The sequence below is a fragment of the Bubalus kerabau genome, chromosome 1, assembly GCF_029407905.1.
Source record: "Bubalus kerabau isolate K-KA32 ecotype Philippines breed swamp buffalo chromosome 1, PCC_UOA_SB_1v2, whole genome shotgun sequence".
Taxonomy (NCBI): Eukaryota; Metazoa; Chordata; class Mammalia; order Artiodactyla; family Bovidae; genus Bubalus; species Bubalus kerabau.
The window spans coordinates 39,777,490-39,800,909 of record NC_073624.1 but is presented as its reverse complement, the minus strand read 5'-3'; the positions used below and the strand labels follow the sequence as shown (position 1 = coordinate 39,800,909).

General features: G+C 39.5%; 3 protein-coding genes across 14 annotated transcripts in view; all 3 read right to left on the bottom strand.

Annotated features, from left to right (window-relative positions):
• The window catches only part of MRPS35 (mitochondrial ribosomal protein S35), a 44,506-nt gene extending 33,803 nt beyond the window's left edge, over positions 1-10,703 (bottom strand). Inside the window, exons 1-4 of one of the 2 annotated variants that reach the window (XM_055572704.1) lie at positions 10,523-10,703; positions 6,363-6,409; positions 3,714-3,881; positions 1,533-1,593 (exon numbers count right to left, since the gene is read on the bottom strand). In XM_055572704.1, the coding sequence (XP_055428679.1) occupies positions 1,533-1,593; positions 3,714-3,881; positions 6,363-6,409; positions 10,523-10,634 (388 nt within the window). In that variant the 5' untranslated portion in view covers positions 10,635-10,703. The remainder of the gene's footprint in view (positions 1-1,532; positions 1,594-3,713; positions 3,882-6,362; positions 6,410-10,522) is intronic. The other variant, XM_055572711.1, reaches the window with a different exon arrangement.
• A 217-nt stretch (positions 10,704-10,920) lies between these two features.
• On the bottom strand, positions 10,921-20,724 carry REP15 (RAB15 effector protein). The gene has a single exon (XM_055572726.1). The coding sequence runs from the start codon at positions 20,155-20,157 to the stop codon at positions 19,264-19,266; it is 894 nt and encodes a 297-aa protein (XP_055428701.1). The 5' UTR covers positions 20,158-20,724; the 3' UTR covers positions 10,921-19,263.
• A 149-nt stretch (positions 20,725-20,873) lies between these two features.
• The window catches only part of PPFIBP1 (PPFIA binding protein 1), a 205,769-nt gene continuing 203,222 nt past the window's right edge, over positions 20,874-23,420 (bottom strand). For all 11 annotated transcript variants that reach the window (XM_055572634.1, XM_055572615.1, XM_055572620.1 and 8 more), the window contains 2 exons: positions 22,871-22,936; positions 20,874-22,744 (listed from right to left, as the gene is read on the bottom strand). In XM_055572634.1, the coding sequence (XP_055428609.1) occupies positions 22,658-22,744; positions 22,871-22,936 (153 nt within the window). In that variant the 3' untranslated portion in view covers positions 20,874-22,657. The remainder of the gene's footprint in view (positions 22,745-22,870; positions 22,937-23,420) is intronic.

Below are 23,420 nucleotides of genomic sequence, written 5' to 3'. Positions count from 1 at the left end.
AGGAAATGGCGACCTACTCCAGTGTTCTTGCCTGGAGAATCCCAGGGACGGGGGAGCCTGGTGGGCTGCCGTCTATGGGATCGCACAGAGTCGGACACGACTGATGTGACTTAGTCCGGTTTTGGAATCAGGATAATGCTAAGTTTATGACTTTGGGTCGTCTCTTCTCTTTTACTTTTTTGGAAGTTTGAGAAGGATTGATATTAATTCTTTAAATGTTTAGTAGAACAAACCAGTGAATTTGGAATTTGGGATTAACATATACACATGATTATATATAAATAACTAACAAAGACCTACTGTATAGCACAGAGAACTATACTCAGTATTTTAAAATAACCTATAAGGGAAAATAATCTATAAAAGTATACATAGATTTATACATATGTTTAATTGAATCACTTTGATGTACTGCTGAAATTAAGCAAACGCTGTAAATCAACTATGATTCAATTAAAAAAAAATCACCAATGAAGCCATCTGGAGTGACTCAATCTCCTTACTAGTAACTGGTCCATTCAGATTTTCTATGCTTGCTTCAGTCTTGGTACATTATATATTTGTAGGACTGTATCCATTTCTTCTAGATTGTCCAATTTGTTGGCATAAAAATGTTCACAGTAGTCTCTTAGATCCTTTGCATTTCTGTGATATCAGTTGTAACATCTCCTATTTCATTTTTAATTTTCAAGCCTCTCTTTTTCTTGCTAGATAAAGGTTTGTCTATATTGTTTATCTTTTCAAAAAATAAGCTCTTATTTATCTTTTCTGTTGTCCTGTCTTAATTTATTCCCATTCCAACCATTATACTTCCTTCCTTCTACTAACTCTGGGCTAAGTTTGTTCTTCTTTTTCTAATTCCAAGTTAGGTGGCTTAGTCGATATTTTTCTTTATTCTTACGTAGGCTGTTATTGCTATAAAATTACTTCCTGGAACTGCTTTTGAGACATCCCATATCTCAAGGTATTTTCTGATGTCTCTTTGATTGCTTCTTTGAATCAGTATGTGTTTAGGGGCATGTTATTTAATCTCCAGCTGTTCGTGAATTTTCAATAGATTTCTAGTTTCAAATCATTGTGGCTGGAAAAAATGTTTGATGTGATTTCAATCTTCTTAAATTTTATTAAGACTTATTTTATGGTCTAACATATGATCTATCCTGAAATCATGTTTCATTTGTACTTTAGAAGAATGTGTATTCTACTGCTGTTGGATAGAATGTTATGTAAATGTTAAATTCATTTGGTCTAATGTGTAAACTTAAATCCAATGTCTCCTTACTGATTTTCCATCTGGATGATCTACCCATTGTTGAAGGTGGAGTACTGAAGCTCCCTACTATAACTGTATTGCTTTCTATTTCTTCCTTCAATTCTGTAAATATTTTCTGTATATTAAGTGCTCCAATTTTTGGTGCCCAAATATTTACAAATACTGTATTCTTTTGATAAACTGACGCCTTTATCATTGGAAATGAGATTCCTGTTAAATTAATAAAATATTAAGTTCATATTATAAAACAACCACATACCTTTAAGAGCCTCACAGTGCTTTTTAATTGCTACAGGAGTCAAATGCAGAAAATTGGGAATCTAAAAGAGAGAATTTTAAAGGATAAATTAGCTAAGTGTCTTTGTTTTTTGTTTGTTTTTTTGGCCATGCCATGCAGAGTGGGATCTTAGTTCCCCAACCAAAGACTGAACAAGGCCATAGCAGTGATAATACCAGGCCCTAATCACTGGATGGCCAGGGAATTCTGACTAAGTCTCTTAAAAATATGAAACACAATTTTCTCATAAAATTAAATCATAAGCCTCACAAACCTTGTGAGGAATTTATTAAATAAAATCTATTTTTTTTAACAATACTGATTCCATGTCACAGATGTTGTAAATTTAAGAAATGAATTTCCTGAAATAAAGATTCCGTACCAAGTATCTTATAAGAATAATGGTAGAGAAAAAAACATTATTTTTATAGTATTATTCCTGCCACAAATCTACAGGTGTACATATTTCCCTTATAAAACTGAAAACACTTAAAGACACAGACCATTGTTTAATAATCTTAATCCCCCGGAACACACACCACTGCAAGAAATTTTCTGTTTTATCCTTAACAGACATTTTATGAATTCAATGGAATGAATAAACAAAGCAAGGAAATCTTAAATGAATAGTTAAATGAACTTGGGAATATGTTTATAATACATTGAAAGGTTCTCTATTTACAGGGCCAATGAAAACTTAGGTAAGGTCAGCAATTTGATTCCTTCAAATAAATAATTAACACTTCCTGGGATATTTTTAAAATAATGTTAAGCATTTAAAGAGAAAATTTAGTTTAAAGAAACTTATTTTGAAAGAAAATCTGAATAAGCAGAAAGTTCCTCCAAACATTATGTCTGGAGTCTTAAGTACCAATCAGAAAATGGTTATTTTAAACAAGAGAAAACAGACACCAAATAGTGGGATTATGGGGGTGAGTGACTTCATTTTCTATACTTCTATTTTTGAAACGTGACTCAAAGTCATAAAAGGAAAAAACAATAGTGAATGCTTACATAGGATTTATATTGGCACTGCTTTATGAACTCTGCATACATTACCTCAGTTTACAAGCTTTTATCCATATGGCACTTACTGGGAACAGATCATATCACTGGACTAAGCATATAGGTGACTCTTCAAAGGGACAGCATGCATTAAATGTTTGGATTTTTATATTTATTAAAATTCCATTCATGACCACCATTACAACATTATAAACATATCGTTACTCTCTCTCACAGTGATATTTTCCAAAGTTTTTTTTTTTTCTTTAAACTAAGTTGAATTCTTCTCTTCCATTTGAAGAAAAGATTAGTTTTACAAGTGTTTGCTTTATCTCTTGATAAAGCAATAGATTTTGTTCCCTTGTCCAAATTTCATCTACCTGTCCCCAGCAAAAGATGATCCCCTCTCCATGTTACTATCTCATTTAAAAAAAATTTTTATTTGCTATCTCATTTTTTTACCATCAACTTTTAGCAAATTTTTGTTTTTCATTCAGTAGAAAATACAGTTTCTCTCATTTAGTAGAAAATACAATTCCTTGATGATAATTTCATTGTAGGTAAAAGGAAACCATCTAAGACATGCATTCCCTGGTGATGGACATTTATATTTTAAGAAGTCTACTTTTCATATATCACAAAAGGTGCTATCAACTCATTATAGATGCATTTAACTGAAGCATTTAACATGACCTATTTTGCTTCATGAAATAAAGACGTTTAAGGACTATAACAATAATACTAAATTAATTTTCTGGGAAGTTTTTAAATTTCTTTTTTAAAAGTAAAAACTTCACTCCGTCCCCAATTCTCACTCTCAAATTAGGTTATTTCATTTAGTTCTGTTTGAAAAACACAATATAGAAAATATACAATAGAAAAGAAAAAGTCAAAAGGAAGCCAAAGGACCAATTAATTACCCATTCTTAAATGCCTAGAATTCTTTGAGCCATCTTTACCAGGGATAAGTAAAACATAGTATCCATTATTACCTGCAAAACAACTCAATTAAAATGCAGTAAGCTGCGATGCGCTGAACCTTGAAGCGCTGCGGGGAGGGGCGGGGAGTGGTGAGGGCAGGGGGAGGGTAGGTGTCTGAGGGAAATCAACATTTCTTGAAATGTAAATTTCAGCCAATGAACCAGCAACTTATCCTACCTTTAGAAGTTCCAGATTTCCCTCCTTAGCCATGGGCACTCCCCTTTTTACTGGATAACCCATTCGAACCGGAAGAGGTACTGCGGAGGGTTTAAATGGAGCTGCAACAGGGTAAACACTAGGCCAGTCCTGGTCAACAGACATTTTCTCTGTCCTGGGAGGTAGTGCCTGAAGAATGTAAAACAGTTTAATATTTTAAATATAAACATGAACTTTAATTTTAAAGGAAAAAAAGTACAATTAAGAGAAACACAAGGACTTGCAACCTATATAAAATCTGACGTCCCCTAACTGCTGCTGTTGAAATAAAAAAAAACAAAAAAAAACAAACCTACCTAGACATCCTTGGCAGTTTCCTCAAACCCTGTGGAAAGGAACCCTTTAATAGCACATTTGCTTTACAAAAAATTTTCTCTTACTTACTGAGTCTTTTAGCAAACTTTCTGCATATTGTTTATGAAGGGGTCAGTAACAGTATATTTTGAATAATTTTTAAAACTTCAATGAAAGTCAGTACATGAGATGACAATGAGAATTTGAAATAAGGAAAAGAAGAAATAAGAAAAATAAAGAATAAGAATTCAGAAATAAATTAAGATTAAACTAACTGAATAGACACATAATAAGAAATGTCTTCCACGCCCAGAGAATAGCTACACGATAACTTAGTCAATCACATTAACATTTATTGTTTAAACTGTATTTGACAGATAGGGATGGCCAGCATTCCATTTAAACTCAAAAGGAAGGTTCGAAGATGCAAAACTAGGCAACATCCTTCTAAGCAACAGACCAGTGTAGCATATGTCCTGGAAGCAGTTAGTACTCCTGTGAAAATGAGTACTCTATATGATTATAAATGGTGCCACTTCAGTTCAGTTCAATAGCTCAGTCGTGTCTGACTCTTTGCGACCCCATGGACTGCAGCATGCCAGGCCTCCCTGTCCATCACCAACTCGTGGAGTTTACTCAAACTCATCTTCATTGAGTCAGTGCTGTGCCATCCAACCATCTCATCCTCTGTCGTCCCCATCTCCTCCTGCCCTCAATCTTTCCCAGCATCAGGGTCTTTTCAAATGAGTCAGCTCTTCGTATCAGGTAGCAAAAGTATTGGAGTTTCAGCTTCAACATCAGTCCTTCCAATGAACACTCAGGACCAATCTCCTTTAGGATGGACTGGTTAGATCTCCTTGCTGTCCAGGGACTCTCAAGAGTCTTCTCCAACACCACAGTTCAAAAGCATCAATTCTTCAGCACTCAGCTTTCTTTACAGTCCAACTCTCACATCCATACATGACTACTGGAAAAACCACAGCCTTGACTAGACGGACCTTTGTTGGCAAAGAAATGTCTCTGCTTTTTAATATGCTGTCTAGGTTGGCCATAACTTTCCTTCCAAGCAGTAAGCGTCTTTTAATTTCATGACTGCAGTCACCGTCTGCAGTGATTTTGGAGCCCAGAAAAATAAAGTCAGCCACTGTTTCCACATCTATCTGCCATGAAGTGATGGGACCAGGTGCCACAATCTTAGGTTTCTGAATGCTGAGTTTTAAGCCAACTCTTACTCTCCTCTTTAACGTTCATCAAGAGGCTCTTTAGTTCCTCCTCACTTTCTGCCGTAAGGGTGGTGTCATCTGCATATCTGAGGTTATTGATATTTCTCCCGGCAATCTTGATTCCAGCTTGTGCTTCCTCCAGCCCAGCGTTTCTCATGATGTACTCTGCAAGTAAGTTAAATAAGCAGGGTGACAATACACAGTCTTGACATACTCCTTTCCCTATTTGGAACCACTCCATTGTTCCATGTCCAGTTCTAACTGTTGCTACCTGACCTGCCACAGATTTCTCAAGAGGCAGGTCAGGTGGTCTGGTATTCCCATCTCTTTCAGAATTTTCCACAGTTTGTTGTGATCCACACAGTCAAAGGCTTTGGCATAGTCAATAAAGCAGAAATAGATGTTTTTCTGGAACTCTTTTGCTTTTGCGATGACCCAGCAGATGTTGGCAATTTGATCTCTGGTTCCTGTCTTTTCTAAAACCAGCTTGAACATCTGGAAGTTCATGGTTCATGTATTGCTGAAGCTTGGCTTGGAGAATTTTGAGCATTACTTTATTAGTGTGTGAGAGTTCGGTAGTTTGAGCATTCTTTGGCATTGCCTTTCTTTGGTATTGGAATGAAAACTGGCCTTTTCCAGTCCTGTGGCCACTGCTGAGTTTTCCGAATTTTGTGCCACTTAACTTCCAACTAATGTGCCTTTGTTCTGAATCCACACTTATGAAGGGACCTTATAATCTGGATTCCTCCATGAAGATGCCCATAGGGTGAGACCGAACTGGTTAGATGAATGAATACATTCCAGGCTGCCTGACTGTTCAAGGCATCGTCAAAAACAATTTTTTATTCTGGTTTATATACCTATTTCCTGGGAGTAAGTGAGTGAGTCTGCCTCTCAAAAGATGATCCATTCTCAGGGAATTGACGAAACCAATCAAAGACTAGATAGAGCCAGAGCTTCCGGGGTCACCCAGTGCACATGCCCTTTTGAAGCCTGCTCATGTGGCACCCTCTCTACCTCATAATGAGGATCTGCCTTACTTTACATCAGAAACCCACACAACAGTCTACACCAGAGCACATCAACTGCTTACCTTTCTTCTCGGCGCCCTTTCATGTTTGGAGGTTTTTTCTGTTGTGGCTAAAAGACAACACAACAGTTGCAGAGAATTTTATTAGTACGGAGTCATTCCACATTGTTCATGATCCCACAATTCTCACATAATTTAAAGTATTTAGTAATACAAAAATGAGACAATAATCCATTTTCTGTAAGTTCAGAGACTAAATCATTTTAATGCAAATGAAAAGTCAGAAATAGGTAAGAAAATTTAAGAGTTACTTGAAAATATTCTGTGACTGACAATACATGTGCTTAGTTGCTCAGTCGTGTCCAACTCTGCGACCCCATGGACTGCAGCCCTCCAGGCTCCTCTGTCCATGGAGATTCTCCAGGCAAGAACACTGGAGAGGGCTGCCATTCCCTTCTCCAGGGGATATTCCCAATCCAAGGACTGAACCCAGGTCTCCCACATTGTAGGTGGATTCTTTACAGACTGAGCCACCAGCATGATAAGATATAGTTAGCTCATCAACTAAAGATGTATTTTTAATAACTTTTAAGGTTGTCAAATAAACTCACTTCCCCAAGTTGAAATATCTAGTTAGAAATAAGTATTTTGCATCTTTAAAGACAACTGGTTTGAAATGTTCTAACATATATTTGCTCATATCTGTTATTATTCTGTTCTTTACGCACATACACAAAATAACCTTCAGTTTTCTGTCTCTCTTGTTAATTAGAACTGCCAATGCTACAATAGCATCAACAATAACAAAAAATCATAGTTATTCCTAATAAATCACATAACTGTACAAGATAAATGATTTACATATACTATCTTTTAAAATATTAACTTATGTCTCTCTAAATTAATGTTTTGCTATACTAAAATAATATGAAATAACTATATTCAGTACTTTCACACATCCAGACACTGAGCTAAATACTTCTCATTATCTTATTTAATCTTATTCTTCACAGTAACTATAAGCACTAAATATATTATCCTTATTTAGAGGTCATTTAGCCAAGAAAACTAAAGACAAGGCGTCAGGATGATGACAGCTCAGCACAAGCCCTGACACTCTCAACTACCATCTCCAGCCTCACTTCCTTTCACAAAGCCCTAGACTACACTGGACTTTCAGTACCGGGCCCCTGAGTTTTTCTCTGAGCTTCCTGTTCTCTCTGCCTGGAATGTGTCTCCCTTTCATCTGCCTGGCTTCTGTCCTCTACTCCCTCTCCGCCTCATTCCTTGATCTGATAAATTCTTATTCACCCCTCAACAGTAATTCACTGACTCATTAAAAAATTGTTTGAGTGATACTGTTTGAGTATCAAACAAAAATTGTTTGAGTGATACAGCAACTCAAAAGGCAGCAATGAATAACAGACTCATAGTCCTTGCTCTTACTGAATACAGTCAGTAAATAAGGCAACTATCTAGCAAGAAATTTCAATAAACAGTGATAAATATTAATGTAAACATATAGCAGGGGACCCAACTTAGTCAGTTAATTGGGGAAAAAACCTTAAAGATGAGCAGGAGGTAGCCATGGGAACAGGCAAGTGAGAAAAAGTGTTCTAGAGTGAAAGAGAAGATGGAAAATCAAAGTAAACAAGTTCAAAATGGCTGAAATGTAAGAAAAGGGCATAAAGAGCACCCAGAAAAGTGGTATTTAATAGGTCAGAGACAAGGACTTTCCTGATGGTCCAGTCGCTAAGATTCTGCACTTCCAACGCAGGGGGCCTGTGTTCTAGCCCTCATCAGGGAACTAGATCTCCCATGCCTCAACTAAGACCCAGCGCAGCTAGATAAATAAATAAAAAAAAATTTTTAATAAAAGGTCAGAGACATATTCAATAGGCATCTCAACTAAAACACATCATTGACAGAGCTCTTGATTTCTTTCTTCAGTCTCCTCAGTTCCTGTAAACAGTATCACCATTCATCCAATTGCTCAAAAATCTAACATGCTTCCTTGAGACTTCTGCTCAAGGCCCCATATCAAATCCATTAGGGAGTCTTGTTAGCACTACCTTCAAAATATATCCCAAATCCAACCACACCAGCATCTCCACTGTTAGGTCAATCCAAGTCACTACCATCTCATTTGGAGCACTACAACAGCTTTCAAACTGGTCTCCTGGTTCCCACTCCTACACCAAGCTTGCCAAACAGCAGTCAGTGATCTTTCAAAAGTATAAATCACATTATATCACTTCCTGTTCAAAACCTACCAATGTGATCCCAAACTTATAATAAAATCCAAGCCAAATGCCTACAAGCCTTTACCAGATCAGGTCATTATGTATCTTTCTGACATCTTTTACTTCTCCTTTTTACTCACTTTAGCTCCAGCCACATTGGTCTTCTTTCTGTTTCTTGGTCACACCCATAACCCCATTCTACCTTTGAGCTTCTGTACTTTAAGCTCCCTATACCAACAAGGGTCTTCCCACAGATACTCAAACACCACTTCCTTAGGGAGTTCTTTCCTGACTATCTGATCTTGTCTTGCCCTACAGCCTCTATTCCCCCAATCTATTATTCTCAAAACCCTATTTTTTTTTCATAGCATCTGACATTGTTTACCTATTTATAATCTGATTTCCTACCAAGAATGTAAACTTCATGAGATGAAGGACCTGCTTTTATTATTATTCATTTATTTATCTTTGGCTGCACTGGGTCTTCCGTGTTGGGCAGGCTTTTCTCTAGCCGCAGCCAAAGAAGGCTTCTCATTGCGGTGGCTTCTCCTGTTGTGGAGCACAGGCTCCACGGTCTTCGGGCTTCAGTCTTTGCAGCACCTGGGCATAGTAATTGCGACTCCCGGAGTCTAGAGTACAGGCTCAGTAGCTGTGCACTGGTGCGCTGGTTTACTTGCTCTGCTGCATGTGCAAGCTTCCCTGATAAGGGATCAAACCCTTTTGTCCTGCATTGGTAGGTGGATTCTTGACCAATGGACCACCAGGGAAGTCTGAAGGGCCCTGCTATATTCCAGTATCTAGAACGCTACCTAGCACACAGTAGGAGTTAAGTATTTGCAGAATGAACAGATGAACGACTGATTCAAAAGTGTTAAGACTATTATGTGCTATGATGATGCATTAAGGAATTTACCGTTTATCTCACAGCAATGAAAAATCTTTTGTATATTTTGAACATGGGAGTGGCAAGTTAAGATTCGCTTTTTGCACACTTCACTCTGGCTGATGTGAAAATCCAATGTAGGAGAGCAAAAGTAGAAATAGAGACCAGCAAAGAAACTACGGTAAACGGGAGATATGGTGGCCTAAACTGGACAGTATCAATATTAGAAATATTACAGAAAATAGCACGGATAAGACAAGACGAATGACTGGCAACGCTCCCTCGACAGAGCTTTTTTGACTCTTGAGGGTTCCTGCTCGGTGTTCCCACCCCCTTACTGTATTCACGATTCTATTAACAACACCTAACACTGCACATGGAGAAGGAAATGGCAACCCACTCCAGTGTTCTTGCCTGAAGAATCCCAGGGATGGCGAAGCCTGGTGGGCTGCCGTCTATGGGGTCGCACAGAGTCAGACACGACTGAAGCGACTTAGCAGCAGCAGCAGCAACACTGCGCAGTACTCCCACCTAGTCTACCCACAACTAGACTTTTCCACGATATTCCTCCAAGGCAAGAACGGTATCGGACAGCCCTAAAATCTCTCTTGAATCAAGGTCACCTCAGTACGCCTACTGAATGAAGGTCAACCCCCTTTGGTGACATAGCTAGCCCTGGAATTCAGAGCTGTACCATGTTCCAGGCCATTTGTGGGCTTCTCTTAAATTTCGGGAAAATCGGTGGTTCAGCATCACCTAACAAATATTACGAGAACCAGCAACCAGAGAGAGAATTTTGCGCTGGCCCTGGGAGAGACTACCAGAAGGCGCAGGTCACTGAGAAGGTGGGGAAGCAAGACCGCGGTGCCCCGAGGACTAGAAAGAGAAACTAACTGCCAGGAACTAGGCGACAGTCCGCGCAGGGGGCACACCTAGGTCCGCGGGTTCCTACTTCTAGACGGACCAGTGACCGGCTACGGAGGACGTACTGGAATCCCCAGGGTGGCTCTGGCTCCGCCACCGCAGCCGCCATCATGCGCCCGTATTCCGCTCGCTTACAGCCCCCAAAGCCCGGAGGCGACGCGGCAGACACTCACGCGGGCTTAGTCTCGGAGCGCCAGTGACAGGAGACACAGCGGTGGAAAAGGCACGAAGGGTCCTGGCTCGCGTCTGCAGCGCCAACCACGCAGGGAGCGAGGGGGCCGCCATGTCGGCCAAGACGGCAAGCGGGAGGGGACAAGTGCGGCTCCGGGTCAAGGGGCGGGCTTAAGGCCCTACTGCGCAGGCTGGCGAGCCTGGCCCCACCCCTGGGAGGGAGAAACAGGAAGCACGTGGGCCTCGGAAAGCAGCTGCTACTACTGCTTGCCAAGTCGCTTCAGTCGTGTCCGACTCTGTGCGACCCCAGACACGGCAGCCCACCAGGCTTCCCCGTCCCTGGGATTCTCCAGGCAAGAACACTGGAGTGGGTTGCCATTTCCTTCTCCAGTGCAGGAAAGTGAAAATTCAAAGTGAAGTCGCTCAGTCGTGTCCGACACTAGCGACCCCATGGACTGCAGCCCACCAGGCTCCTCCGTCCATGGGATTTTCCAGGCAAAAGTACTGGAGTGGGGTGCCAGCAGAGCCACAGTCAATTAACTGTGCAAGAAAATACTCTCCACGTAGAAAAAGGAATGGAAAGAAAACAAAAAGATTTTGTAAAAAATCGAAGCTGTCAGTCCAGAGACAGGTGCAAAGAAGAAATGTGGCTTTATTGGAGGGCAGGTGAGAGCGGGATCTCAAATGGTCGGGGAGTCTGGCAGCCTACCCTAAGGCCTTGCTTCTTTGCAGTTGCTGCTTTCCTGCACTTTCTTGAATTAAAGGAAGTCTTCAGCTAGTGCAAGTGATGTGCTTTAAGGAGAGAGGCAGTGTCCAATAATAAGTAAAAGGATGGCCTCTTGAGCCAGACTAGTTGAGTTCAGTTCAGTCTCTTCCTCGTGTCCAATTCTTTGCGAACCCATGGGCTGCATGCCAGGCTTCCCTGTTCATCACCAGCTCCCGGAGTTTACTCAAACTCATGTCTATTGAGTTGGTGATGCCATCCAACCATCTCATCCACTGTCCTCCCCTTCTCCTCCTGTCTTCAATCTTTCCCACCATCAGGGTCTTTTCAAATGAGTCAGTTCTTTGCATCAGGTGGCCAAAGTATTGCAGTGTCAGTCCTTCCAATGCATATTCAGGACTGATTTCCTTTAGGATGGACTGGTTGGATCACCTTGCTGTCCAAGGGATTCTCAAGAGTCTTCTCCAACACCACAGTTCAAAAGCATCAGTTCTTCAGTGCTCACCTTTCTTTATAGTCCAGCTCTTACATCCACACATGACTACTGGAAAAACCATAGCTTTGACTAGACGGACCTTTGTTGGCAAAGAAATGTCTCTGCTTTTTAATATGCTGTCTATGTTGGTCATAACTTTTCTTCCAAGGAACAAGGCTCTTTTAATTTCATGGTTGCAGTCACCATCTGCAGTGATTTTGGAGCCCAGAAAAATAAAGTCTCTCCCTGTTTCCCCGTCTATTTGCCATGAAGTGATGGGACCAGATGCCAGGATCTTAGTTTTCTGAATGTTGAGTTTTAACCCAACTTTTTCACTCTCCTCTTTCACTTTCATCAAGAGGCTCTTAAGTTCTTCTTCACTTTCTGTCATAAGGGTGGTATCACCTGCATACCTGAGGTTATTGATATTTCTCCCAGCAGTCTTGATTCCAGCTTGTGCTTCATCCAGTCCAGCATTTTTCATGATGTACTCTGCATATAAGTTAAATAAGCAGGGTGAAAATATACAACCTTGACGTGCTCCTTTCCAGACTTGGAACCAGTCTGTTGTTCCATGTCCTGTTCTAACTGTTGCTTCTTGACCTGCATACAGATTTCTCAGGAAGTAGGTCAAGGGGTCTGGTATTCCTATCTCTTCCAGAATTTTTCCACAGTTTATTGTGATCCACACAGTCAAAGGCTTTGGCATAGTCAATAAAGCAGAAATAGATGCTTTTCTGGAACTCTCTTGCTTTTTCGATGATCCAACAGATGTTTGCAATTTGATCTCTGGTTCCTCTGCCTTTTCTAAAACAAGCTTGAACATCTGGAAGTTCACAGTTCACGTACTGTTGAAGCCTGGCTTGAAGAATTTTGAGCATTACTTTGCTAGCGTTTGAGATGAGTGGAATTGTTTGGCAGTTTGAGCATTCTTTGGCATTGCCTTTCTTTGGGATTGGAATGAAAACTGACCTCTTTCAGTCCTGTGGTCACCGCTGAGTTTTCCAAATTAGCTGGCATATTCAGTGCAGTGCTTTCACAGCATCATCTTTTAGGATTCGAAATAGCTCTACTGGAATTCCATCGCCTCCACTAGCTTAGTTCGTAGTGATGCTTCCTAAGGCCCACTTGATTTTGCATTCCAGGATGTCTGGCTCTAGTGTTCACACCATTGTGATTATCTGGGTCATGAAGATCTTTTCTGTATAGTTCTGTGTATTTCTTGTCACCTCTTAATATCTTCTGCTTGTTAGGTCCATACCATTTCTGTCCTTCATTGTGCTCATCTTTGCATGAAAAGTTCCCTTGGTATCTCCAATTTTCTTGAAGAGATCTGTAGTCTTTCCCATTCCATTGTTTTCCTCTATTTTTTGCATTGGTCACTGAGGAAGGCTTTCTTATCTCTCTTTGCTAGTCCTTGGAACTCTGCATTCAAATGGGTATATCTTTGCTTTTCTCCTTTTCGTTTCACTTCTCTTTTTTTCATATCTATGTGTAAGGCCTCCTCAGACAACTGTTTTGCCTTTTTGCATTTGTTTTTCTTGGGGATGGTCTTGATCACTGCCTTCTGTACAATGTCACAGAACTCCATCCATAGTTCTTCAGGCACTCTATCAGATCTAATCCCTTGAATCTATTTGTCACTTCCACTGTATAATCATAAGGGAATTGATTTAGGTCATACCCTGAATGGTCTCGTGGTTTTCCCTACTTTCTTCAATATAAGTCTGAATTTGGCAATAAGGAGTTCATGATCTGAGTCACAGTCAGATCCCAGTCTTGTTTTTCCTGACTGTATAGGGCTTCTCCATCTTTGGCTGCAAAGAATATAATCAGTCTGATTTCAGTATTGACCATCTGGTGATGTCCGTGTGTAGTCTTCTCTTGTGTTGTTGGAAGAGGGTTGAGTTTAAAACTTGACCTCACCATCTTTAGAATGTGTGATCCTAATCCATCATATATCTGGGTATAATATTAGCATATTGATCCTCTGTGCCATTTAGGCTTTGAAAATTATAAAGTGGAAAAGTTAGTCCCTCATTCCTGTCCAACTCTTTGAGACCCCCATGGACTGTAGCCTGCCAGGCACCTCTGCCAATGGAATTCTCTAGGCAAGAATACTGGAGTGGGTGACCCTTCTCTTCTTCAGGGGATCTTCTGAACCCAGGGATTGAACCTGGGTCTCCTTCATTGAAGGCAGATTCTTTATGGTCTGAACCACTAAGAAAGCTCCTATAGGCTTTAACTATAATCAGTGATTCTGTTAGCTTGTTTGTATATCAGGTTAAAATTACAAAAAGGCAGAACTCATTAGGACCTAGAAAATGCTGGTACTCCTTAGAGGAACTCTCTTATTTTCTACCCTAGGATGGATTAACATACAACCCTTAATAAAAATTATCCTCTATTTTTTTCAATCAATATGTATAATACTTAAAGTAGATGATTATAATAAGAACAACTGGAAACAAACAGAACTGAGCCTTGTTAAGCATACCAGGTAGAGCAGGTGTGCAGGTGTCCTAGAGTATTCTACCTGTGAACATTCAGTGTGCTATGGGCATCAATAAGCATGCAGCATGATAATAACCAGTATTTGTAGTAATCACCTTCCTCAATCTTTTCTGCCCTCTTTATCATCCCATTATTGTTCCAAAGTGGAACAATAGATGTTAGATGTGTTTGTTTCCTAGGGCTGCTATAACAAAGAACCAGAAACTGGGTGACTTACAACAGGCATTTATTCTCTCACAGTTCTGAAACTAGAAGTCCAAAATCCAGGTGTTGACAAGAGATGGTTCCTTCTGGAGAGTCTGACAGAGAATCTGTTTATGCCTCTCTCTCTCTCTCCCCTAGTTTCTGATGGTTGCTGGCAATTTCTGGCATTCCTTGGTTTGTAGACACAGGACTCTAATCTCTGTCTCCATCTGCACATGGAATTCTCCCGTCCTCCATTTTTAAGATTTAAAGCATGGCCTTTAAGTCAGATGGATGTGGGATTTGAATCCAGGTTCTGTTTCTTTGTGATCTTGGGCAAGTCCATCTAAACTCTCTGAGCTTCAGTTTCAGAGAAAATGGGAACAGTATCATCTTCCTGAAAACGACTATGATTAGGTGAGTAATGTTTTCAAAGCCATAATATAAAAGGTGGCCATTCAAATTAAGCTTAGGGTCAATGCAGCAACCACTTTTTCTCTCAGTTTTGCATATTTCAGTAGAATAAAGTGCAAGGCCTATCTCATAGACATTTAGGGACAAATGAGAATGAATCTTTAGAGAATTAGTTCATATCCAGAGACTTCTCAATTTCTGAGCAACATGTTGAGAGATTCAGTTCCTCGTTCAAACTGCTTATGATTTCTTCCTTTTGTTTTAGTCTCTCCCTAAGACTAAAGTAGATCAATTCTTCTGAAGTTAGAAGAGCCAGAAAATTCTTATTGTTTTCTCTGATATCAAATACTATGAAATTTGTTCTATATTAAAAGTTAAAATGTCACTTGTAATGCTATAAATGGGCAATAATGCTGTTTCATGCAGTATAAAAAGTAAAGCATGTACTATCATGTACATAGAAGTTAGTAAGAATAACATAATTTTTCAGTTAGAAAAGATATTAGAAGTATATACACTCAATCATGATAAAAATCTTTTTTTAAGCCTTCATGACCAAATAATCCAACAAAATGTAGAAGTCAGGTCAGTTTCATGGGCTTGTGACTTACACGTAAAAGAGCCCTGTGCTTGGCTTAATGTTTGTTGTCTCTGTCTTGAAACATTTTACAATTTTTTACACAATTTTTTACACTCTGTATTTTCAGTTTGCATTTGGTCCCACAAATTACGTAGCCAAGTCTACATATGTAGATCAATTTTAAATATTAAGATTTTTTTTTTACAATTGGTTTTTGCTATATTTGAAATCTGCATTAATCCAATGACTGTCAGGGAGCTGTTTTTAATTTAAAAAATAACATAAAAAGTGAGTGAACCAAATTTCCAGTTATAGGATAAATAAAGTACTAATGATGTAATGCACAACATGATGACTATAATTCACACTGCTGTATGGTAAAATTCAAAGTTGTGAAGAGAATAGATCCTAAGAGTTCTTGTCATGTGGAAAAAATTTTTCTTTCTTTTTTCTTATATCTGTATGAGATGGACATTAACTAAACTTATTGTGATAATCATTTCATAATGTATTAAGTCAAATTATGATGATGTACACTTAAACTTATCCTGTGTTGCATGCCAACTATATCTCAGTAAAGCTGGAAAAATGAACTCAAAAATAAATACATGCTTATGAAAAAAAGTGAGCAAAGTATGTTGATTTACAAGCATGTTAAAGAAACAATATGTAAATATATCCAGGTATGTGGATGGACTTTGGAACCCAAATATCCATCCAGACATTACACATTAAATATATCATGGTGTATACATACAACAGAGAGGACTACTTAGACACATCTTAATCCTAGTTGAACATTATAATTACTTTAGAAGATTAAAAAAAAAAAAAACTCTCAGTTCCCTCTCTCTGAGATAGTGATCAGTTGATCTAGGTGTGTTTGTAGCCTTGGTCTTTTTTTTTTTTTTGCTTTTAAGTTTCCCAAGTGAATCTAATATGTATGCAGGCTTGGGAACAGAACCATTGATATCAGCCCAGAAAAGAGGAAAATGAATATAAATGTATTAACATGGAAAGTTGTCCACAATATTCAGTGAAGTTTTTTTTTTAATGCAGGTTATAAGGCATTTGTAGATCATATGATTTACACTTGTGTAAAATATGTTTAATACACAATACACGTTCTGGAATGGCAAACAGTAAACTGGAACAGGGGTCAGTGTAGGACTCATGAAGAAGTAACTTTGTATTCTTCTGTACTTAAATCTTTACATAAAAATGCTGATTAAAAAAAGCATGAGAATACAGTATTTTTAAAATCAGTAAAAGCTTCACATCTTTATTTTCATTAAGAAAAACATGGTGAGTCTTTGATTTATATCTTTTTGCTCTTTATCACATGCATACTTACAATTTGTACTGGACACATCAAAATTTTGGTAAGCTTACCCTTCAATAAAATAGAGAAGTGTTGTCACAAGCATTGTCTCCTTTGAATTAGCTGAAGTCATTCCCCTTTCACAGATAAGAAAACAGTTAAACCTCTAGATTCTACTTTTTAAAAGAACTGAGACTCAAACCCACATCTGATTCCAAGTTGCATACTCTTTTTTACTCTTATCATACCACCTCCTTGATAGCTTGCCCTACACAGCATTGATGCAGACAGGGGTCACTCTATACAAGGAAACAGAAATTGACTGAGTAGTATAACCTTCCAGGCATATTCCAAGTAGGAATAATTATTGCTTAACAACACGAAGAGATGCCTCTCGTGCCTACTTGTACCTACTTACGGAAGACAGAAGGCTAAAATGTTTTCCTTGAACTTTTGGTTTCCTGGAATGAAGGAATGTCATATTTAAGAAGTTTGGAAATAAATGTTCTAATTGTGATATATTGCATGCAGTCATCAGCAAATGATGTATGCTTTACCATCAACTGTTCCTAATTTGACCTCTTCGCCCCTTCTCTTCTGCCACTTTGCTTGAGGCTACTCTTTTCTCTCATGTGTGTATGTGACTGTGTGTGTGAGCATGCGTGCATGCTCAGTCACGTCAGCTCTTTGCGACCCCATGGACTGTAGCTGACCAGGCTCCTCTGTCCATGGGATTTCCCAGGCAAGAATACTGGAGTGGGTTGCCATTTCCTTCTCCAGGGGATCTTCCTGATCCAGGGATTGAACCTACGTCTCCTGCATTGGGAGGATTCTTTACCACTGAGCCACTTGGGAAGCCCCAAGTCTTTTTTTCCCACCTGAGTTATTATAAGTTTCCTAGCTGACCCCTGGGCTCTGCTGCTACTCTTTCCTCCCTACAGTCTAGTCTCCACCCAGCAACTGAGTGAGGGTTTTAGTGTTTAAGTCAGATCAAGGCATGTCCGTCCCCATATCACTCAGAATAAAATCCAGAGTCCTTACAAGTGTGATCTGCTTCTCCTGTTTGCTGACTCCTTCCCTGACTGTCTCCTATCAGTCTTGTCCCTGCTCACTCTGCCTCTGTTACTATGTCTCAAACACACCAGCTCCATTCCCAAGTCAGGCCCTAGGCATCTGCAGATTCCTAGGTCTAGAACACTCTTTCCCAGATACCTGCATTAATGATCTCTCTCCATTCACATTTCTGGTAAATTGCCCCTTCTCTCTGAGGCCTTCCTTAATCACCTCATATAAAATAGTATCTCCTTTTCCTTTATACCACCCCTGACATTTATTTAAATATGCATTTAAAATGTATGCAGGTATTTATTTATTGTCCATTTTCCACCATTAAGAGGGAAACTCCCTGAGAGTAGGGACCTTGTTCTTTTTACCGCTGGACTGGCAAGGCATAGAACAGGGCCTTTCAAGTAACAGGCATTTAACAATCATGTGTAAATGAACCAAGCTTCCCTTTACACTTTTAAGCATTCTTTTTGCTTCTGTCCTCTAGAAGCATACAGGAAAAATTATTTTTCCTTCCCTAGAGTGCTGTTTTAATTCACCCCAGCTTTTAAGGTAGTTTTTATATATGAATATGCTTTCCTTACTGCAAATGCTGCTGCTGCTGCTGCTGCTGCTAAGTTACTTCAGTTGTGTCCGACTCTGTGCGACCCTATAGATGGCAGCCCACCAGGCTCCCCCGTCCCTGGGATTCTCCAGGCAAGAACACTGGAGTAGGTTGCCATTTCCTTCTCCAATGCATGAAAGTGAAAAGTGAAAGTGAAGTCACTCAGTCGTGTCTGACCCTCAGTGACCCCATGGACTACAGCCTTCCAGGCTCCTCCGTCCATGGGATTTTCCACTGCAAATGCTAAATAGATGTTAATCATTATCATAATGGATTGTGATATGGGTAAAAATTATAGGTAAAGCTAACACTCAAACAGTCCCCAAGGGATCCCACCAAGGTCCTCTCTGCAGAGAGCAGGCAGCTTGGGATGAGGTGAGAGCCTGGGTAGAGAGGAAGAGAACCAGGCTCAGTTTTTTTTGTGTCCTGAAATGAAACTGGTTTTGTATTAATAAATACAACTAAAACTGTTCTGTAGTCTTATGCACCCCCTTGCCCTCCCCAACTCCCACCCATAGCAGTCAAAACCCATTTTACACCTTTAAATGCTAGACTTACTCTTATCAAACACAATTTGTTTTCAAGTTGAACTTTAAGGGTGACTCTATTATCCTTTCCTCCCACTTTTATTGTTGAATAATAAACAAAAGATTAAGCTAAAAATTTCCATTTTCCCTGAAATACAGGTAGGCTTTTTTTCTGTCCATAATCACGCTAGGAGGTTTTGACCCAGGAGATGGTTTTCATTCAATGTGGGGTGGAGCGAGGGGAGAAAAAAATCCCATGAGAGGATAAACTTATTAGAAGAACATATTTTTGTTTTCTTTTTATCTTACAGGTCAGTCTCATCCCACACGGCCAGTTCAGAGGATGCTAATATAAACCTTGCCCACCTCTCTCAGCCCCTCTTTCTTACTCAGACAGTTTCCAAGCAGCTCCCTGACGGAGATACAATCTTCCGTTTCCAGGATGAATCGTGCCACAGCTGTCCCTCCTGGCAGATGACCCTTCATCGTCTCTCTCTTGACACTGTCCAGGACCACTCCTCGGATGTCTTTAGGGTTTCCTGGCACACCAAAGATGATACACAGGCCAAGACAGTCCTCTCCTATCAGGTTACAGAATTCTTCCAGCTTGTCAAACCTACTTTTCTTGCTGAAAGACTGCTCTGCCTTGGAATCTTGGTTGGAGGGGTCAGATTCCACAGGAGGAAGAGAAGCCATCTGCAGTGTCTGCACAGCCAGCTGAAGCTGTATTTGCTTATCGGATCCCCAGAAGGTCCAAACCCAATCTGCCCCAAACAGGAAGGCTTGGTGCTTGGTCATCTTGGTGGTGGTGAGCCACTTGTCAGCTCCTTTCTCATGGCAGAAAGTGACAAAGTGGATTAAGAAGATCTCATTGAGAGTGTTTGGATCTGGGCACAGATTGCTCAGTGTGTCTTCAAATCCAAGATAGGCCTTCAGTTTCTGAGCTGCGTGGATGATTGCTCCACTGACCACCTCGCAGACGCTGAGAACCTCTTTGTCCTTTGCAGCCAGCTGTTGTGATGGTTTCTGCCCCATTTCCCTGCACACGCTGAACACTACTTCTAGATATTGAGCACGTGAACTGTTTTTTTTCCAGAGTAAAAATTCTGCAGTGAAGTCACATCTGTGAATGTGGTCCCAGTTTTCGAACTCTATAAGTAAGCATATATACACACAGCTAAACAAACATGTTAGGTCTTCCTGTTTGCCAACTGGGTGTGTTGTACTCATATCGAGTCCTGCTGGTTTATTAAGTCAGAGATACTTACACAAAAAATCATCTGTCTTCTAGTTATATTCACCTAACTTCAAATATTCGGTAACCTCTTCTGAGACAAGTTTCCTTTTTTCAAGTTTTAGTTTTATTAAAAAATACTATTTAATTCTTTAAAGAAAGAAACATATGTATATAACTAACTTCTTTCTACAACTAACTTCTTCAAACTTGTAGGCAAGTTATTTCGGTTTGCTTTTCCGATACCCCTTTGCCATGATTCCTCATCCCCCAAGCTCAGCTGCCTGTGTTTCCTTTCATGAGAAAGTTTCTGAAGTAAAGGCCTTAAATTTTCATCTGTTGATACAGGCTATGCATGCTCAGTGGCTTCAGTAGTGTCTGACTCTTTTCAACCCTATGGACTGTAGCCTTCCAGGCTCCTCTGTCCATCGATTCTCCAGGCAACAGTACTGGAGTGAGTTGCTGTGCCCTCCTCCAGGGGATCTACCTGACTCAGGGATTGAACCCATGTCTCGTACCTCTCCTGCTTTGCAAGTAGTTCTTTACTGCTGAGCCACCGGGGAAGCCCTGATACAGGTTATAGACCCCCCTCAAACAAATTTCTGAGAGCTTGTGAGCTGTAAAGAGTTGGTGTTACTACTCTTTAGATCCAAAATAAAGGCGACTTGGTTATTCCCAGTAAAGGAAAACAAAGTAACCCACAATAAAAATATGAGGCAGTTATCAATTGACTTTATTTCTTTTCATATGGTAATACCAGCAGTGTAAATATCTTGTAAAAAGAATATATATCATCAAAAAAATTTAACCTTATCACATATCATCAGTGATGTTACACTGTCCTGAATAAGGAATATTTGGCATCTGTAACAGTCTCCTAGTATTTTTAACCAGGATTGAATAACAAATGGTTTTTCAAATGGTGGCATATGTTCACATTAAAATAAAACACAAATACACAAAGAGTCCAATACAGTTACCAAATAGTACATGAACCAATAGTACAGGAACCAAAAATATTATTAGCATTGAGTCGTTTTAATTATGAATAAATAGTAATTTAGTATCACAGGGTTCCTTGATAAGAAACTTGGAAACTGGCTAACTTGAAAGGTCATGCCACTGACATTCAAATATAGTTTATTAGGCAAGTCTTCAGACATATATTGAACTGCCCACCCTACGCTAATTTTTGAAAACCTGTCTTTACCACCACTGACTATCATAAGTAATGAGATAGTAGTGAACAAAAAATTGGATATTTTTCTGATACCTCTAGAAAATAATAAACACAATAACAGTTTTTATTGCAGCTTTCAATTTTCTTGATAAAGAATATTTGGGCCCTGTGCTACAGAAAAACATGAACTGCATTTTATCATCACACTATAGCCATTATGAAACTAATTTTGCAGTCTTTGAGTTACTGAAGTCTGAGACAAAATGTTCAGACAAGTAATCAGCTTTAAAAAAAAAATCCATTTGCTGATAGTCTGAGAAATGTGCAATTATTAACATTAGGCAGACTGTTAGTATTTTGATGCAATGATATGTTTAGCAAAGAGGAAGATAAGAGGCTTAATACTGTAAAGGGTTTTGTTTTGGTTTCTTCAGGAATAATTTCTACAAATTTGGGGGGAGTTTCTTGAATACACTCAGGTTAATAGCACTTAAAATGTCCCTCAGGTTCTTCCTTATGAGTTAAGAGGATCCAAGACTAAGGCTGAAATTTTTAAAAAGCTAGTCAATAATTTTGTGAGGTGTCATCAAAGAAGGGGTATTTCACATATGTTAATTTAGTCTGAATGATCAACATCATTAGAGTTCAGTTGGAGGACAGAAATATCCTTTGGACCTCTCCAAGAAACAGCTGGTATACAAAAATTTTGATCACTGTATTTTTTTAACGTGATCCTTTTACCATCTTCCTTATGTTACAAAATAAAAGTTCTATTTTCTATGTACTAAGTATATACATATATTTAGAAAAATATATAAAAATAGGACAAAAAGAGGCAAGTGGAGGTGTGGCTGGCATATAGTGGGCACACTGAACGCCTAAGAAATTCCACCATTTGATTTCGAAAGCATGTAACATCCTGCTTCCAGGGCCGCAGTGCTATCACATTGACGTGACAAAAAATCATTCACATACTAGTCACTGCTTCCCAAATCCCCCATGCTGTGAATGTGGATGGAAAGACTATGGTAAAATACTCATATTAAATGCAACACTTTAAATATAATATATCACAGATTTTTTTTTTTTTTACATTAAATAGAGGAGAAACAATTATACTCTCATTCACCAGTGTCTCAATTGTCATGGCAACTTTAGAATCAGCACCTAATCCCTGCTTTCCACCTCCACTTCCACATGAGAAGTGGGAACGATAAACAACACACAGCCTGTGGCTTGCTGTAGATACTGTGAGTGTCCGAGGAATAGAGTGGAACAAAGATGAAGGGCTCCCTGCTCTCATCCAGGTGCTATGGTCAGACGTTCGAGTCTTCATCGGTGATGCTGGCACTGGGGGAACGGGCAGCAAAATCTTTAAACATGTCATCTTCCTTTAACATGTGCTGGAAGACAAGGAGGTGGGGGTCATACACACCAGGCACCTTGAGCTTTCCACTACACAGGCAGTCCCCTTTCGGGTGATTGTCAAGCTTATTTTTAGAATATTTGAAATTCGTTTTACAACTTACAGTTAGGTTGTTGATGCCCTCAGAGAATGCACCTATCTGTCTCACTGTCCCTTCTGAGTCTTCCATCTGCAATGAACACACCACGACATGACAGACTCATTTGCACAATTTCAAAAACAATGCAGCAAAATGAATACAAGTCTAAGAAGAAACAGTGCAAGTGGCACGGAATGGGGTGGGAGCAACAGAATATTTCCAAAGCCATCTCCTCCTACGACCGCAACTGGACATTAAAAACGAGAAGAAAAACACTTTGCTGGCACATTGAGCCCAAAGCTCTGATGTTGACAATGGCACCAAAGAATATTCATTTGAAAGCAATACTCAGATCCATGACCTGATACTGAAAAGGCTAAGGAGTAAGAGGTGCCCATTCCTGACTTGTTTTGGTACGTAGATTTCCTTAATACTGAGATAGGCATAACATAGGTAAATAGTACAAGCTTTGAAGCCAGCCTGGCAGGCTGGAATCCCAGCAGTTCTACCAGCTCTTCTGTCTTAAGTTACTTAACCATTTTGTGCTTCAGTGTCCTTATCTCTAAAATGGGAA